Source organism: Lagopus leucura, unplaced genomic scaffold, assembly GCF_019238085.1.
Source record: "Lagopus leucura isolate 7727_CA_CO unplaced genomic scaffold, USGS_WTPT01 Super-Scaffold_1, whole genome shotgun sequence".
Classification (NCBI taxonomy): domain Eukaryota; kingdom Metazoa; phylum Chordata; class Aves; order Galliformes; family Phasianidae; genus Lagopus; species Lagopus leucura.
Window position 1 is genome coordinate 36,584,358 of NW_024962250.1, and position 18,829 is coordinate 36,603,186.

An 18,829-nucleotide genomic window follows, 5' to 3' on the forward strand; every position below is an offset into this window, starting at 1 on the left:
TGGCCTCAAATGTGCTGCAGCATCTGCAAAGTCTTCCTTGCAGGATTAGAAATAAGAACTCTGTGCCCTTGAAAGGAAGGAAGCTTCCTCAAAGCCCACAGCAGTTTCAGTTCGGACCCTGCAGCCTCTCCCTGATGTTGAGATAATGGACTTAAAAAGTTTGAACATGAAGTTATAAGTGTTACATGGGTTCACTTCAGAAGTTCTGGGGGCTGCTTGTGATGGCACAGTTGGACTGATGGTAACTGAAGCACAGACTTTGCGGGTGAAGGAATGTGAAAAACATCATTCATAAAATGAGACCATTTTACAGTGCTGTTTTTTAATCTTGCTCCCCTCAAGGATCAGATTCTGGTTTAAGGGAAGCCTATGGTAAAATCATAGAATTATAGAACCATAGAATGGCTTAGGTTGGAAGGCACCTTAAAGATCATCCAGTCCCAACCCTCTGCTGTGGGCTGGTTGCCCCCCATCAGCTCAAGCTGCCCAGGGCTCTGTTCAGGGCCTTGGGCGCCTCCAGTGTTGGGGCACCCATAGCTCCCTGGGCAAAAATAGAGCTTCTCAGACAAGTACTCCAAAACGAGGCAATGCCTATCTGATGGCCTCTTCTGCCCCAGTGTCTATTTACTGTGACAGTTTTTGGTTACATTCCAAGTAATATTTTGTATGTGAGCGCATACATGCCTCATGCCCACTTGCTTGCAACATCTATCTTTAGCCTGTTACAATTTTTTGGGGCGTGTGTTTGTGAAATCAAAAGGTATGAAGAAATAAAGCAAGATGTATAAGAAGCCTCGTGCTACAAGATCAGTAATGCTTAAATCTGATACAGGGCTTTTCCATGAAACTACAAAAGATTCTCAAACCTGCTTTCTTGCACTGTTTTCTTCTCTGGCCATTTCCACAAACTTGTGAGAAACAGGCATTTGGAGTACTTTAAATGTTTCTCCAGCTCAAACAATTCTATGAATTCAGTGGGCGCTGGACTCATAATCTTCTAACAAAGTGGGACTCCTTTGCTCTTGGATATCTCAAGTTGGACACTCACAATTACCAGATGATTCTGACCTTAATCTCACTGTGCCCCAGTTTCCTGTCTGATCCCTTTATGACAAGGAAAAAGGCAGAAGTTCACTGATGCCTACCAAGCACCAGGAGATTAGTGAAGAGCACCATGAAGAAATTAATTCCTCCATACTTGAGTGGAGTTTGGCTGGGGTCCTGGCAGTATGGCACAGGGCCACGTTGAATGAGAAGTGTGAAGGAGAAATACTGAGCATTCCATTCACTGAGAACCATCCGGAGTGCATCCTAGATGTACAGCATGCAGGAAGCCTGGATTCTTCCTGATTCCTGGGTGCTTGCCTCAGCTATCCACATCCATCTGAATGCTGTATCTTCATGCAAGTTCTGCATCCCTTTGCTTTGCACTGCCAAAGATAGTAAGGGATGGGAGCTCCGTAACCTCTAGGTCAGGTTGTCAAGACTTACCTGTGCAACACAGCAGAGAATGAAGAATTCTCACTGGTGCCAAGTCAGATACCAGCAAGTACTTTGGCTCTGAATTTTTGTCAATATTTTCCATCAGTTTTTATTTTTATACCAAAGTAACAACTTTTGTCAAGGTTGTATTGATTTCCTGTCTGTCAAACCAATTGTTCAAATTTTGAAAAGGGAACAAAACAAAAGATGGAGAAATAGTAAAGAAATTGTAATGTAATCCCTCTCCCCACCTCTTTTCCCCCTCACAATTATTCTTTCTTGCTATAACTAGCTGTTAACTTGGCTATCATCAGCTGTTAAATACTCTACATGCAGAGGTATTTCCTCCTTTGTGAAGTCTGCAGTCCCAAAAAACAATGAAGGAATCCAGACACATCTTCTGGCCACATCTACCATAAGCTCTGAGCTCAGATTTCATCTGAATGGTGAAGGTACAGAAGGGGCAAATTCTCCTGCAGCCAGCATGCCTCAGACCTCTCCCTCTTGGCACCTGTTTGAGCCTCTATTTCAGCAATATACCCCTAGGTGATGAGATACTGCAAACCAAACATGGCTAGCTTTGGAGATCACTGTTGGTTGGTTCACATGCTTGAATGGCTCAGGCCATTGGGGCAGATGATCAGAGCTCAGTGTCTGATCTACACTTCTTCTAGGAGCCCCCTGAGTCCAAGGTGATGATTCTTCATTCATAAATTTGTGGGAAATACATGCTGTGGAGAAGAACTGTTTTGGAAATATTTAGTACTCCCTGAAGTAAAATAACACTGTCCTGTAGGTTCACATTCAAAGGGTCAGCTCTTCTCCAGATGGACATGAGCTGTGCAGTGTGTGCTGGCTGTGCTTTTGCTGTGCTTGCTGATCTGTGCACATGGGGCATTGGGCTTTTTGTAGATGTAGCAGGTGAAACTGGGTAAAGCCCAGAGCATTGGACATGATGGAGACATTTAGGAGAAAGAGTCAACAAGAAAGGGGTTGATGTGTAAATAAAAAGGCATGTGTCTAGAGCATGGGAGATTTCAAAACAAGGATGGGAATTGAGTACAAGAATTCAAATTGTGTGGAACAGAGAAAACAGGTGAGCAGAAGCCCCAGCAATGCTGTACAGAGAGGTCGGATGCATAGTATTGCCTGTACACAGTTATTTTCAACGTCTGTGGCTCGTCTGGGTGGCATGAAGGTGCTGTCTACCCACCAGCCACCAAAGCCAGGTTTCCCTGTATGGGGCAGAGCTCAGCAGCAGCATCCTTCCACCCACTGTAGTGGAGATGCTCCTGTCTGCATTTGTTAAAATGAAAGCAGAACCAGATCTCAGTTGGCAGCAGCAGTACTCCTGGCTCTAGGACTAGAAGCGCTGCTCCTGCAGCAGCTCTTGGTGAGGCAGAGCTCTTCAGCTCTAAGCAGGGGTTGTGTGACCTCAGCACAACTTTTTGGACCAGGGCCTAAGTATGGGAAGGATGGGATGGTGGAGGCAGGCAGCAGAGTGCAGCACATCGGCCGTGCTCCTGCCCTGGCACGCGTTGCCCAGGCAATCTAATAGCTACTTGCCATTGCCTTCTACGATCCTTCCTATTCTGTAGTTGCGTGCAAAGTGAGCAGAGGCAGAAGAAGTAGGTGGAGAAATTCCTTCCGGGATTTTGCTAACCATACCTTCAAGAGGCAATGTTCGAGCAGACCGTGGCTGGGGCAGGAGTCAGCGACAGCCGTACGGCGGTCAGCGCAGTATCTGCACTGACTCATCTGCTCCGCCGAGGCTCCAAAGCTGCCTCCCTTTGTCTCTCCCTCGCACTTGCTTTCCCTGGAAAATGGAGGAAGCCCCCAAAACTGGTTGATGGATTCATGCAAGGCTTTTTATACATTTCAATGCACACGATGATTAGTGGGCAAAACACACCCGGCTTCAATTTTGTGATAGAACATTTAATGATCCGTTTGCCCCCGCTGGGAACACGGGAACGCCGTCGTAAAAAAGCAATTTCCAGATGAAAATCTAGCGGTTTGACGTTCTCTCGCTTTCGGGCAAGGCACAACTTCCCAACCCTTCCTCGCAGACCCCATCTCACCCTCGGCAGGCAGCACTCCAGCGTGTGGGAGCCCCGCTCCGCTCCGCCCCCGCTGCCCGTCCTGGAGCGGCCCGGCTGGGCGGACGCGCAGGCGCAGGGGGGCGCGGGCGGCGGCGCTCGGCGGCGCCGTGCGCGGCGGGTCCCAGTCCGCGCTGCAGCCGCCGCGGGGGCGCCACTACCATGAGCGCCCGCGGCCGCCCCTGCGCGACTCACGGGCACCGGGCGCACCAGCCGCCGCCGGCCCCCCCCCCAACGCCCCCCCCCCCCCGCTGCCGCCGCGCACCCCCGGCCCCCGAGCCCGGCGCTGCAGGATGCCGGGGGGCAAGAGAGGGCTGGTGGCACCGCAGAACACCTTCCTGGAGAACATCGTCCGGCGCTCCAGCGGTGAGAAATCCCCTCCGTCCGTCCGTCCGTCCGTCCATTCATCCCTCCATCCCTCCGTCGGTCCGTGCCGGAGCGGCGCCTTCAAGGAACGGCTCCGCCCGCGCTCCTGCCCCGTCCCCCCTCACCTCCGACGTCTCCGCGCAGCGGGTTCGGAGCGGGTTTGCTAAGCCCTTTCTGAATATAGGGACTCGTCGTTCGCGTTTCTGACATTCCCTCCACTCCTTCGGGTCGGGTTTTCCTCCTCTTTCTTCTTTAGTTCTCTAAGAATTGGCTTTGCGACCGTTTTCAAAGTCTTTGTGACACTTTAAAGTGCATGGCAAAGGTACTGAGGTGAGAGAGTGACTGCAATTTGGGGATGGTCATCCCGTACAAATCGGTAAAGAACTGCCGGCAGCTGCTCCTGTGCCCGGCGGATGCTCACGGCACTGATTTAGAGCTGCAGGAGCGATTCCCTGCTGCCGGAGTTCGTTTCACCCTTTCAGTAAATTGCAAAGCAGTGGCAAAGAGCACTGTGCACAGCTCCGGTAAAGTTACTTGGTGGCTGTGGTCTGTCTCACAGAGTTGGGTTGATAGTTGGTTGATCTTAGGGGTCTTTTCTGACCGTAGTGTTTGTGTGTTGGTGTAGGTGCTGCTTTGGCCAAGCCTTGTGCTGCTTGCATCTCTTTTCTAAGCTGTTTTTTTTTTTTTTTTTTTTTTTTCACTGGCATTGCTGAAACACAAGTGCTTGCACAAATGTCATTTGCTAAAAGACCTCAACTTTGAATCTTCTGAAAGGTTTCTTCTTGAAGAGCCCAAGCTTAGAGCAGCCTATGCATGGGAGTGAGAGGTGGGCAGAATGGGGCATTGAAAAAAGTTCCCAGATATATTATTAATGGAGTCACTAATGTGATGTGAAGTGCTGTTGGGAAGTGTTTCCTCCCACCTGGATATTCCTCAGCTCTGGATTTAGCTCACATTCATACTAACGTAGCCTGGTGTGCTGGATTTAGTCGATTTTGATGGTAAAGAATGAATTAGCGATTCATTGATTTCCATAGAAGGAGTGGATTGAGGACTTAGAATTTGTTTAAAGACATTGCCTGACAGCATTTTTTGAGGAGGTTCCCACCCTCTCCTGCTGCCCGCATCAGCTCTGTGGTCAGCAGCTGACTGTCAGGCTCTCTAGCTGCACATCACTGGAGGCTAATTTCCTGCAAAAGTGCATTATTTACCAGAATATTAAATGCAGGCTTTATTAATAGGGTTTTACATAGCACTTGCCTTCTGATAATTCCAAAGTGCCAAGTGGAGCTTAATTACACTCTTAAGCTCATTGAGGAAGAGGACACACAGAGGTGTTCCCCATGCATTCTTAAATCTGTGGCTCAGACATCACGGTTGTTGTCCCAGAGTCAGGGGCACAGCTGGGAGCAGGGTTTGGGAGTACCATGCTTCTGAGTCGTGCTCTAATTAAATCACATGTCCTCCCTGCTGAGGGCTCAGGAAAGCTGTGAGATGTCAGGAAACAGGAAAACTCAGACAGCTTTGGAACATTATCCTTTAAAAAAACACCTATTCCTCCTGCCCAGGTTTTAGACTGGCCTAATTTGGGAGCATAAATCATGCCGGTCTGGTCTCCATTCTGCTTTTTCTCTGCTGAAGCGTGATGTTACAGAGGCAAATCTGTCCCGTTGGACATCAGAGCAAAAAATGGATTGGGAATTTGTTTTTTAACTCATCTTAGCGATCAGTGTTGTGCACTGAAACATGATTTAGTTCTTATTTTTGTCATCCAGGTCACAGCCTTATTTGGCCTTTATAGAAATAGTAATTTTCATTGGATTCAGCTCTGCTTAATCCAAACTTAATGGTGTCCAGTAGAGCAAATCTGGTTCAAGTATCTTCTGCCGACGCTCGGTGGAAGGCACGGATTTGGGCTGCTGACCACGTCCAGGCTTTTCTTTTTATGCTTGGATTCACCAGCTCTGAAGGGGTTTTTCAGTGTCAAGTTGAGGAGGAGGAGAAAGGAAAGACTGGTGGTAGATTTTTAAAACACATCTTGAGCATCCTCAAAAAAAAACCTTTCCATCTTCTTTTCAGGTTAAAGAACACTCTCTTTTGAGATTGCTCGCACACACACAATCCCATCACACTTGACCGTAAATCTTTTCTTAACATCCAGGGGAGGGCTTGTAGATAGAGATAATATCATCTTTTAGGCCAACGGATACAGCTGAAATATGAGTTATTTTGGCAGACGGGCTCTTCATCAGGGCTGAAATGGAACCGGTGGATTTCAAAATGAAACACAGGTGCAGACAAATTATTTGGAATTGGCAGAGATGGATCCAAACAAGAAAGCATTTATAGACAAAACTGCAGCAGTTTTAAAGCGTGGAACGTCAGAGGTTCCCAGCAGGAATCTAGTGTGGTGGGCAGCCTGGTGCAGAAAGCAGCCGTGTATTTGATTTTTCAGCCTTACTTTGGGATTTGCTTTTTAGGAATGTTGTGAACCTACAGCATTTGGCTACAAATGAGGTTAAATTTGGGAGAGAAATGCTCCCTGTGTGTGGTTGGCACAGCATCCGAGAGCCCTGCAGGAGATGGGGTCAGCATGGCTGTACAAAGGGACACAGACCCCCAGAGCACACAGAGCTATCTTCAGGGTAATCAGTGCGCTCTGTGCAAGGGTGTTTTACTTTCTTTTTTTCTAGCACAGTGAAAATGCACCAAGTAAAGCTCTTATCTGAGGCTCCCAAGGATTGATGGGATCTCGCAGCAGCTTTGGCTGCGCCCTGGGTCTGGAGAACACCGGTGTTCTGCTAAGCTGAAAGAAAATGTGTTTTGTGGGAGCAGTGCTTGAAATTGCATTAAGGTGACTGCTTGCTCCTGCCACTGGTGTTTTGGGCTTTTAATAAGCACCTTTCTTAGGGCAGGGTTCTTTCTTAAAATGTTCTCAGCAGGTGCCTGTTATCGCTGCTTTTGTTGGTTGCTCCTTCCGTGCTGGTGTTGACCTCGGCTCAGCAGTGTGGGTGCAGATTTGGGCAAATCCATGGAGCAGGGCTGGGCTTTGTGTGCTTATCCCAGAAATCCATCAGATCTCAGGGGCAGAGAGGTGTGGAAGGCGAAGACAGATGGACAAGACAGACACATCTTGTAGCAGCAAAAGCATTGAGCTTTTGCTTATGCCTATGCTGTGTTAATAGCATAATTTGTTTCTTTAGCAGAGGTTGAGTTTGGAAAAAGGTTAGCTCTGGGACTTTGTGGCCAAATGTAATAAAAGCGAAAACAATCTAGTGAAAGACAAATATGATAACAGTCATCATTATTCCTTTTTGTTTCTACTGCAATAACTGTTAGAAAAAGAAATTCCATGTCTTTCAGAAATGTGTTTTGACTCTTGGGCTGAACTCATGGCTCTGTAAGGAATTTCACCATAACCTTTAATTGAGGTAGCATTCAGTTCCTGGCCTCTCACAGCCTAGAAACATGTTTCTGCACATCAGCTCCCTCAGACTGAGTTTTGTGCCCTGTTGGGTGCCTGTGAGTTTGATGAATAAGGGATCAGCCTGATCACAGGTTTTTGGATGCAGGTTGGATGGGGCAACCTAATCTGGTGGGGACCAACCAGCCCATTGCAGGAGGTTGGAATTGAGCGGGCTTCAAGGTCCCTTCCAACCCAACCCATTAATTCTGTGATCCAGGGAGAGAAGGCAAGTAAGTATCCTGCATGTAGTGCTAAGACACTTTTTTCATTCTTATTAGAATGGTACTAATGGTAAAGTGTCTGCTGTCTCTCCCACTAGTCTGTACAGTGTATCATAGAATCATAGAACGGCCTGGGTTGAAAAGGAGCACAGTGCTCATCCAGTTCCAACCCCCTGCTACGTGCAGGTCACCAACCAGCAGACCAGGCTGCCCAGAGCCACATCCAACCTGGCCTTGAATGCCTCCAGGGATGGGGCATCCACAGCCTCCTTGGGCAGCATGCTCCAGTGCCTCACCACCCTCTGTCTATTCCTCCTAATATCTAACATAACCTCTCCTGTCTCAGTTTAAAACCATTCCTCCTTGTCCTATCACTATGCAAGCATACCTGAATTCTTACAGGCACAGTGACATAGTGTTGTTCTCACTGGACATGATACACATAGGCTCTTTCCCAGATTAAATACAAGCTGCATTTTCATCTGATCCAAGTTAAATTTCATTTGGAGCAGAGAAAATGATCTTCAATGCGAATTACTTCAGGTTTACAGATGTCTGTTATTAGGGGTCTTCTGCAGTAAAAACCCTGGCCCTCAGCACTTAGCTAGATTATAGAGTGTCTTGGGTTGGAAGGGACCTTAAAGATCATTGAGTTCCAGCTCCCTGCTACAGGCAGTGTTGCTGACCACTGGGTCACGCTGCCCAGGGCTCCATCCAACCCAGCCTTGAGGACCATAACGATGCTGTAAACCACAGTGCAGAAATTTCTATCTTCCAGTTCCATTGGCTGCAGGGATGCGGCTGAAGGGATGACCACAAATTTGTATTGTTGGGGTTTTCTTTGGCACGAGGCTGTGTTTGTGATTTCTTTGGCTGCAGGTGGCCTGCTGATACAGAAATCAATGCAAAGTGAGTTTATACATGAAGCAGCATTACTAGCTGACACTTGAGAGTAGTTTTCAATTGCACTATTTTCATAGAATCATTACGATTGGAAAAGACTTCTAAGATCACCTAGTCCAGCCATCTACCTATCACCAATACTGCCTACTAAGCTGTGTCCCAAAGCACTCCATCTGCCCTTCCCTTGAACACCTCTGGGGTCGGTGACTCCCCCACCTCCTTGTGCAGCCTATGCCAGTGCATCACTGCTCTTTCTGAGAAGCAATTCTTCCTAATATCCAACCTGAATCTCCTCTGGCACAACTTGAGGCCGTTCTTTTTTGTTCCAAATCGTGAAACATAAGGCGTATCTGATGCCTGCTGAAACTAGCATCGCTTTAAGTGGTTTAAATCTTGATTTTTCTGTGTTTTCTTATTTTTAATTACAACAGCTGTATATCATCGCATTAATTTATGCACTCGAATAATGCCGTATGGTTCGCAAAAGGAATAGCTGGCTCTCTGAGCGGAAGCCTTGTAAAATAGGAGTGTTCTCTTTTTAATACTTCTTCCTGCACGTCTCTGGGAGCGGGTTGGGGTGGAACGTCGTTCTCCTATGGGATCTGGGCGCTGCCGGGCGCTGCCAGCAGAGGTCAGTGCGAACGTTGTGCGCTCCCAGCCGGTACTGAAACGAGAGGAGAGCAAAAGGCAATCGTTGATTTCTCGAGCAAACCTCTCCGTGGGAAGGAGTATGCAGCCGGAGAATAATGTCAGGAAGTTAAGTGAGCTGTGGAAATGCTTTTAATTAGCCTCTTTAACGGAGGTGCCGGTCGGTGGTTAGCCTGGGTTTTGAGTTGTTCTCCCGGTGAGCTAAGGAAACAGGGTTTTGTGGTTTGGTAAAATTAAATAAAGGAAGAAGATTTTGGACTTAGCTTCCTAAATAATCTGCTTTTCAGAAAAAAAAAAAAAATCAATCTAAAAGCTTTGTTTAATCAGCACGTTCAGTGCCTGGCTGCATTGCTCAGCATTGCCTAACCTGGGTGGCGGAACTCAGTTCTGCGCTGCTGTCAGTGCTGGGAGCAGCCCTGTGCAGGAGTGCCTGGAGGGCACCCAGAGCTGGGGCTGAGATCATGGAATCGTCATAGAACGGTTTGCGTTGGAAGGGACCCTTAAAGGCTATCCGGTCCAAATCCCTGCAATGAGCAGAGAAAGCTACGGTTCCATCAGTGCTTAGAGCCCCTCCAGCCCAACCTTGGGTATCTGCAGGGATGGGATGTCCCCCACTTCTCTGGGCAGCCTGTGCCAGTGCTTCACTGTCCTTATTATAAAAAAACTTCTTTATATCCAGCCTAACTCCCTCCTCTTTTAGTTTGAGACCATTTCTACTAGCATAACAGACTCTGCTGAAGGCTGTCCCTTCTTCCTTGCAGTCCCCCTTCACATACCGGAAGGTCTCCCCAGAGCCTTCCCTTCTCCAGGCTGCACAGCCCCAGCTCTCTCAGCCTGTCCTTGTAGGATGGTGTTCCATCCCTGGGACCATTTTTGTGGCCCTCCTCTGACATGCTCCAGCAGGTCCGTGTCTCTCCTATACTGAGGACTCCAAATCTGGGTGCTGTGCTCCAGGAGATGCTGAGATGCTCTGCATCAGCCACATGTGGACACCTGCACAAGGAATAGTGCATGATTCTGTGTCAAAAATGGTTTTTGGACATTCAGCCCCACACTGTGAAATTGCAGCCAGGGCTGGCTGAGTGTTTGCAAGATGAGCATCTGCCAGTGCTATGATTTTCTCATCTGGGAATGCGAAGCAAGCGTGCTCGTTTGTATCTAGCTAGAGTTGTGGCTTTTGGTTGCTCCCTGAGGATGCCCGTGTGCCGTCTGCGTGCTCCAACTTAAATTTAGCCTCTCAGCATCTATCTTGCACTCAGCGTAATTATAATAGGGAGCAGATTCGGCAGTGGCCTTCAGAAGATAACTAGCATAGGATTAGTGTAACCAGAGAATAAGTGAATATGTGGTAGAGAACTTGTGATCAGAACTAAATGAGATGCCATTTATCAGGCAACTCATTGCAACCTTCTCTTGTCCTTATTGATCTGAAGCTCTTCCTGAGGTCAGCGAAGTTGTGCTGCAGTAAAGGAAGAGAACCATGATACTTGTGGGATTTCACATTCAGAATGATTAAACATAGTGTTGGAACTTTTTGGAAGGTAAATTCCAGATGGATTCTCATCCTTTAGGTTGCTTGCTGAATTGCTGAAAGCTGGTGCGTTGCTGACCGAGTGACTTACACCTGGATTTCCAACTTCAGCCAGTGTTGGATGACTTTTAGGAGAGGAACACCAATTTGGGGAAGGAATTAGCTTTGTCAGTGTGGTGGCATCTTGCTCTGGGTTTAGCCCTCCATACCTTTTCATGCTGTGAGTATTAAATAAAAACAATGGAGATGCAGAAAGGTGACATAGAGAGTTTGTCCTTCAAGAGATTACTTCTCAGGGAACGCTTAATGTGTTGGATAAATTGGATGACACTGATGTTTTGCATGCTCTAAGGACACCAGGGAATTAACAGCTTTGTTAGAAAACAGCAGCGTGGTTCTGCTTGGCTGCTTCAAGCACAGCAGTTTGTCTGCAGCTGACCCCAAGGTTGGAGGAGTGTTGATGCCAGCCCAGAGTGATTATAGGTTGCCCGGAGAGGTGGTACAGACCCCTTCTCTGGAGATATTCAAGATCCACTTGGATGCTTTCCTGCGTAACCTACTGTAGGGAACTGCTTCAGCAGGGGGTTGGGTTGAGAGATCTCTAAAGATTCCTTCCAACCCCTGCCATTCTATGATTCTGTGATTTCAGAGGGCTGAGTGCCTGCAGGGCTGTCCTGGACATCAGGATTTTCTGCTGAATTCTGTAGGGATGCTTTGAGCATGGGATTGGATTCACTGTATACCAACATCAAGAGAAATACATACAATCAGGGACAAGACTTGTTTAGAAGAGCAAAAAGGAAATAAAACCCAATGTTTTATACAAGTCCCCTCCCCAGTACAGCTACCAGGACCCCCACAAGTTTTGCAAGGTGATCTAAACCAGATTGCAGCAATATGCTGACCCTGCGTGGTTAAAAGCAGAGCCAGTTGACAGCACTTTAAGTTGTTTAGTGCTTTTAAAAGACAACATGAGCAAAAAAGGCAAATTCCAGGCATTGCACAGAGCCCGTCTGCTCCGTGCTGCACTTGCTCTGTGTAAGAAGGACAGGAATTCAGAATGATGGCTCAGTGTGAAATTGTTCAAGTTAGGAATTTATTCCGTGGTGGAAGCACTGCTTCTTTTTATTAATATCATTATTTTTGTTCCACCACTGCTTCTTTTTTTTCAGCATCTTTTCAATGGTGATTTAAAAACAAACAAACAAACAAACAAAAGGTTAGTTGTATCTTTTCTTGGGAAGGGATGGAATTCTAAAATGGTAATTTAAGCAATTTTGTTCACACGCGATTCACAAGCATTCTGGAGGAAAGATGATTAGAGACAGTGTTTCTCACTTGGCTGAACATATCTCCTGCAATGATTTAGCTGTTCTTGCTCTCCTTTGATTACATAACATGAATTTTACACTACTTTGGGCGTTTTGATGGTTGAAAAAATTGCTTGCATACTGTGGTCAAAATGAGCCTCGGTGCTGGGTTGAGTATTAGCTGCTGCAAGATAGGGTAAAATTAAAGTCTTGCTGCTGTATAGCATGAGTTCCTTTATACATCAGAGCCTTTTTGCAGAGTAGAAGTGCAGGAACAGCAAATACAGTGCCTTTAACAATTGTTTACCTCAGCTGCGTTCTCCAAATCTGTAATTCTGCTATGTGCACTTAATATCCTTATTCCTTGCCATCTGTATTAACTTTATAAGTGAGAGTTATGTAGGCTAATAAAGAGCTTGCTGACTTCTGAAGATGAACCTAGCAGCTCCTGAGCCCTGCTTCCCTGCTCTTACAGACAGGCACTGGTGTTCACACTCATCTGGTTGGACAAACCTAAAACCTACGGATTTGTGCTGCAATATTTCAGAAGGGGAGAAAACAATAGTTTAAGGCAATGACATCAAGACAAGCTTAGAAATAATAAAAATTGACTTCTGTCTCAAAGGAAATGGAGAGTGGAAGTGTATTTTCAGCACATCAGAGAAATCCAAGCGAGAATGAATGTTAATCATTAGGCCAATCGTTATTCTGAAAGTTTTGAAGTTAGCTGCATGTTAATCTCTTCAAAGTGTAATTTATCACCGGGTGATCACTCAGTGCACAGGTGCACAGAGTTTTGCATGTGGAATCAAACCAGTGTTCTGCCAGATTTACTGCCTGCCTTCAGCAGTGCCAGTACCCAGAGAGAACTTCTTCCCAGCCTCCACCATAAAGTGCTTGTGAGACCAGGTGCTGCTTGATGTGGAGGGCAAAGTCAGATTTATCCTTGTGAATACCTCCAGTATCATCTTAAAAAAACATCTAGCTTGCAAAATATAACTCTTTCATCTTCAATCCAACAGGACATCCCAGCTAGTATCTCTGAGCGTGGGCCTTACCTTGCAGGCCTCTATGGGACTTGGCTATGGCATCACCACAGCAGGGCACAGGGGATGCCGGGGTGCCCTTGGCAGAGAGCTCCTTGTATTGGAGCTGCTGGCAAATCAGCCCTTGAGGAAAAAGCATGTGGTCCTTGGGCTTATCCTTGGTGCTGCTCTATGGCAACTGGACCTGGAGAAGAAATGAAGTTTTCCTTGTCCTCGTCTCTTAAACCAGTTCAAGCAGCCATATGGAGATCCAACAGTCTGGAATTTGCCTTAGTCAAATTAATGAAGAGCTTAACCCAATGTGCAATGGACCTCATTTAGACAGGAGACCGTATCAGTGAGTGACAGAAGTATGGAAGTTGAACATGAAGATAGTTTTAGTCCAAGACTGGCTATTAGGACCCAACTCTAGAGGAAGCGACTGCAGAAGTGGTCTTTCATAAGTGGTTAGTGATGATGATGTGGTGCAAAGCAGTCTCTCCTCAGTCTACCCAGAACTCACAAATTGTAAAGTAATATTCTCTGCTATTGTTTGATCCGGAGATATTTTAGAAATAGGGAGGAATTAGTATGTGTGCTAGGGAAAGTGATGTGACTACCAATAAAATGTAGGGAATGCATGGAGTCTTGAAAATGCTGAAACTGGGTACCCAATAAAACCCCAGGGTCAGACATTGACCTGCTCTTCTTTAAATTTATCAAGCTGTCTCACTGAACAAAGGCATTGATGAAACATGGATTTCTATAGCTTTGTGCCTATGGTTATGCTTGTTGGTCTTTAACAAGATGCGAACATTGACTCAAGATTTTTGATTGAAACAGGACACACACACTCGTATGCACATGCTGAGCATGGATGAAGAAGTGCTATTTACTGTAGAAGGCAAGGTTTAAAAAAAGTCATGTAATGGAATATTCACAAAGACAAAGGAAAACATACATTGTAGTATTTGATCAAGTTGCTAGTCCATCTATCTATCTATATATACACATATGACTTTACAAGTACTAATATTTAAAATACATTTCTAAAGTCTTTTTTTTTCAATTTTATGATTATTTTTTTTTTCTTTCTTGAAAGATCAGTAATTGGGTGATGCGCTTTGTTCCCTTCCAACATCCTATTGGATTTGGTCAGTTTAATGAATGCCTTGGCAATTATTTTGAGACTCTTGTGTGTAAGAAGTAGAAAATTCATGGCAGATGTCCATTGAGTATTGTGGCTGCAGTGTGTATCTTCTGCAGTGTATTCTGTGTCCTGAAAAGGGGTTATGTGATAGAGATACGCATCCAAGATATCAGATGGACAGTTTCAAGACAGGGTTATTGGCCTGTGGGCTGTGGTTCTCTGAGGAGCACCCAGATGTCCACACATCCTTGAAAGAGTCTGAATATAAGCTGCCTGTAATTGCCCAGGCTGTGCTCGTTCTGTGAGCACATAGAATGATGAGAGCAAAAACTTGAAGGATAGCCTCTTTGCAAATCAGACCTTGCTTTGACTAGAGGACTGATATTGGTTGCTGGTAGCAGATGGTGTGTACTCAACATCTGCTGGTTGTAGCAACTGCGTGTTCCCTTAGCCTGAAAAATTTACAGATTTTTAAAGTTGGCATTCAGGTTTAAGGCTATTTGTGATGGATTTAAATGAATTCTTTAAGCCTGTGAGCTTAGGAGTGTTAGATTTCACAATCTAAACTTCTATTTCTCATGTTGGTTCGCTTTAAAATATTTTTCAGTCAACTTTTCTGTAGAAACTGGTTTTTAGATTATTATTTTCCAAATATAGGTTTAGAAAGGAAAAATAAGAAATGACAGTTTTTTTTTTTTTTTTTAAATTATTTTTAATATGCTTTCCTTGTTCAAAAGAATAATGCTTGAATAACATATGCTGCAGTCACAGATGCTGAGAAGGAAGCATATAGCTTGCAGAAACCCATATTTATGTGAAAATTAATGTGTGCACCTGAGTGTATGTCTGTAAAAGTAATTGGCGTGACCATTCTTCAGCTATTAAAAGAAGAATTTGTAAGAATTCCCTTTATTTTTTTTTCCCCTGGAAAACTGCTGAAAGGAACTTTTACTACCATTTCTATACAGCTGGGGTTTTAATAGGTACGTTGTAATGCTTTTTAGCATAAATAAGTGGGCTAGTGTTAACAGTTAGTTCCACAGCAACTGTCACAATGCAACTGAAAATTACAATTGAAAATAAGCAAAGCTTTGAAGATCATCACAGACTACAGCTTGAGAATCTCCACTAAGTGATATACTGAGAAGATTATTTTTGAAACAACGTTACAATGTTGATGAAGATAAAATCCCACAGTGTGTTTAAGCAAGATGAGCATTTCCTTCCTTAGAAATGCTTTTCCAAAAGCAGAGATGGAAGAATACCTCCAAACTGGTGAATACAACTATTTTAGGACTAACTTGTAATGTGGTGGTGCCAGTCCGTGCGTGTAAAACTGTAGGCAATGACTGAAAAAAACAGATGATTGGAGCAGTATTTAAACCTGAGTTCAGCCTCCTAAAAATACTCCTTACTCATATTTGTGTATTGACAGCAATTGGTGCATGCTGCTAGGATGAACCAAGCCCGCTTTTTTGTACCTCAGTGTAGACTGTAACTGAAATCTGATGTGTTTTGTGTTATTTCAGTGCTTATTGAAGGAGGAGGAGTTTACTTGTCTTAGGCAATAGTGTCATGGTTTGTCTGGGAACATATGGTTCAATAAGGTCAAGTTTCAAATTAATTCTAGGTTAATTTCAAGATATATATACATGTAAAATGAAATGTGTCCTGATATTATGAATAAATGAATCCTTTCTAAATCATTAAAGAGGGGGAGCTTATGTCAGTATTATAATTTACTGAAGCTATTTGTTTTACTAAAAGCTGTCATCTTTCATCACCGTTTGCCTTCTGATGCCCACTTTGATTTCAGTCCTCCCTGGAATTTCCTGATGGAGGTTTCCACCGTGAATAACTCTGCATCTGCTATATAACATGGAGGATGTATATGTGCTTTGCCACTGACAACAGCCCTTTCTTTTTCTTCTATTTTCTCTTTTAGAATCCAGTTTTTTGTTGGGAAATGCCCAGATTGTGGACTGGCCTGTAGTTTACAGTAATGACGGTTTTTGTAAACTCTCTGGATATCATCGCGCTGACGTCATGCAGAAAAGTAGCACTTGCAGGTAGGTTGTTCACTGCTACTCGATGCACTTCTGTAGTTACAGTCTAGGAAGAAAAATCAGGTTTTGGAAAAGGATCGATAGGAGATCTGTCTTGCAGAAATGAATATACTAGTGGTTGGTGACCCTGCACATAGCAGGGGGGTTGAAACTAGATGATCATTGTGGTCCTTTTCAACCCAGGCCATTCTGTGATTCTGTGATATGGTAAAACAGGCAACTATGTGCATTCAGTTGAGCACTTTGTTGACTGGTGCCCAGTAATAACATAATGACCAGTTTTACCAGGATTAAACAAACTACTCAGATACTTTGGTCCCTTGCTAAAAGTGGGGCGGTTTTTAGAGTCCTGCAAGACTTAATCCTAAATTAAAAGAAAGCTAAATTCCAATATTCTTTTTTTTTTTAATTATTATTATTATTGTTATTATTTATTTAGAGCATCTACAAATTTAATAGGTTTCACTCGAGCCATTATTGAAGTCAAGACAAATCTGCTTGGTTTTGAAATTCCTGTCATCCTCTGGTAATTGCTTAAATGCAGTGAGCATTGCAGTAGTAAAGACTGTTCAATGGAAAAACGTTTGATGAATTTTAGCACTGAATGAGGGTCAACTAGAGGTGTTCCTGAAGCTGGGGTAAATATTTTGAGGGTTTAGACATCATTCTTCACTCATTTGAAATCTGTCCTCATTAATATCACTATGAATGTGTTTTAACGGTCTGGTAAAGAAAGTGATATATACAAGTGATATATTTCAAAGGCAATTTTAGGAGATTTTTGTAAACTTTCATTCTGGAAGGCCTGCATTGTGCTACTCTGTTGCTGGTATTGGTTCCTGTTGTTATACACACACTGAGAGGGCACAGTCATGTGCAAATGGCATCTGTATTCCCAAGAGGGCGATTAGGCTGATGATGTATTTACTCTGAGCATTACAGCTTTATGGTTTGGTTTTTTTTTTTCCCCTTTGTTGGTGGTCTTTCAGGGATGGACAGCTGTGATTTATGGTTGGATGTGCATCTGCGCCTGCTCTGCTGCATCCTTTAAAAGGAAATGCTGTGGGGAAAAACTAAATCTCTAATGCGTGTGTGGGTGGGTGAGGAAAGTAACCAGGAATGGTGGAGGCAGAAAGGAATGACTGAGATACCAGTTCGTGTAGGTTTTCCCTTGATGGCTCAGGGAATGACCAGCTCTAGGGCCCTGGGAATAGTGGGCCGCATATCTGCAGGGGTGAAATGCTGATGTGTGGTCGTGGCTCTTGTTTGCAGGGAAGAGGAAAAGCCGTGGGGGTCCCGTGTTGCTCTGTGCAGCCAGGTGTCCTCCGATGGGCGGTAGAGGAGAGATGGGCACATGCTGCTGACATGAAATATTCATTCACGTGGCAGCAACCAAGTCAGTTACGTGATGGGGCTGAAAAAACAGTGTTATCACAGCTATCCCAAATATGCTTACACTTGCTTTGCTCTTTTAAGCTGGGTCTGTTTCTCTGTGAGCCAGTGCTTTAGCCTGTGCATGTTTAAGTCATTACACACACAAAACAGGATTTTAGGAAAATGTTGGGAATAGCTTTAGCAATACCTCTCTGTTAATAATTCTCCTGTGCCTGTGAGGGGACCAAAAGTTTTAGTTAATCAGAGCGCCCTTTATGAACGTGATGGACTCTATTTGGTGAGCATCCTGTTTGGGCTGTATTCAAGTGAATTATATGGAGGCAAATGCAAGGAGAAATGATCGTGGAAAGTGGATCTGGTAGCGAATATGTATGTACATACATATATATATGTATCTTTTATGTTTTTAATTCTGCATATCCATCTCTGGATTTTGGAGAGACTTCTCTACACTGAAATCATGATCAGCGCCTCTTTTGTGTCTGAGCCTTAGCTGGTGGAGTTATATTTACAGTGTGATATTTCCTGCTCCGTAGGAGACATCCTAGTCATTGCAGAGGAAAGCTGAGCTGGAGAGGCATTCAGCACGGTCTGACAAGCAGCACACACCCTTGCAGAAAATTTCTTTGGGGCTGCTCTCTAATGAAAAGTTGCGTGGCTGTCTGACATGGAAAATGGTCTTGAGGCCAGTAGTGCCTTCTTAGCTTTACTTAATAGAATGCCATCGTAAGTTTTAGGTACCCAGAGCTATTATTTATGTTATTTTCCAAGTCAGATTCTCAGTCCTGATTTGCTGTGTTGGACTGAGATTGTTGCATTATGCATAAGAAATAATTTATACAGAATGTTTGCTTTCCTGTTCTAAGGCAAATGTTATGGGATAAGAGCGTTGTGATGCCACACTTTTATTACAGGATTTGATAGGATCTGTTTCTAGAGCTCGTTAATGCCAAAAATCCAACAAAAGAAAAATACACAGATAAAATCAATGTCAATCCAGACCTTGATACAAATTGTTATCTACTTATCATAGGTGTGATACAGGAAAAAAATTATTTTTCAATTACTTGCCCTTGCCTATAAGGTATAGCAACTTCGATTTTCACCCATGCTTTTCTCCTGAGTAGTCCAGCAGTATTCATTATATCCTATTTATGTCTGTCACAT

At 44.4% G+C, this 18,829-nt stretch overlaps 1 protein-coding gene across 1 annotated transcript in view; it reads left to right on the top strand.

The window, feature by feature from the left end:
- The first annotated feature begins 3,868 nt into the window (after positions 1–3,868).
- The window catches only part of KCNH5 (potassium voltage-gated channel subfamily H member 5), a 141,906-nt gene continuing 126,945 nt past the window's right edge, over positions 3,869–18,829 (top strand). The window contains exons 1-2 of the mRNA XM_042866255.1: positions 3,869–3,947; positions 16,147–16,270. Of these exons, the coding sequence (XP_042722189.1) occupies positions 3,875–3,947; positions 16,147–16,270 (197 nt within the window). The 5' untranslated portion in view covers positions 3,869–3,874. The remainder of the gene's footprint in view (positions 3,948–16,146; positions 16,271–18,829) is intronic.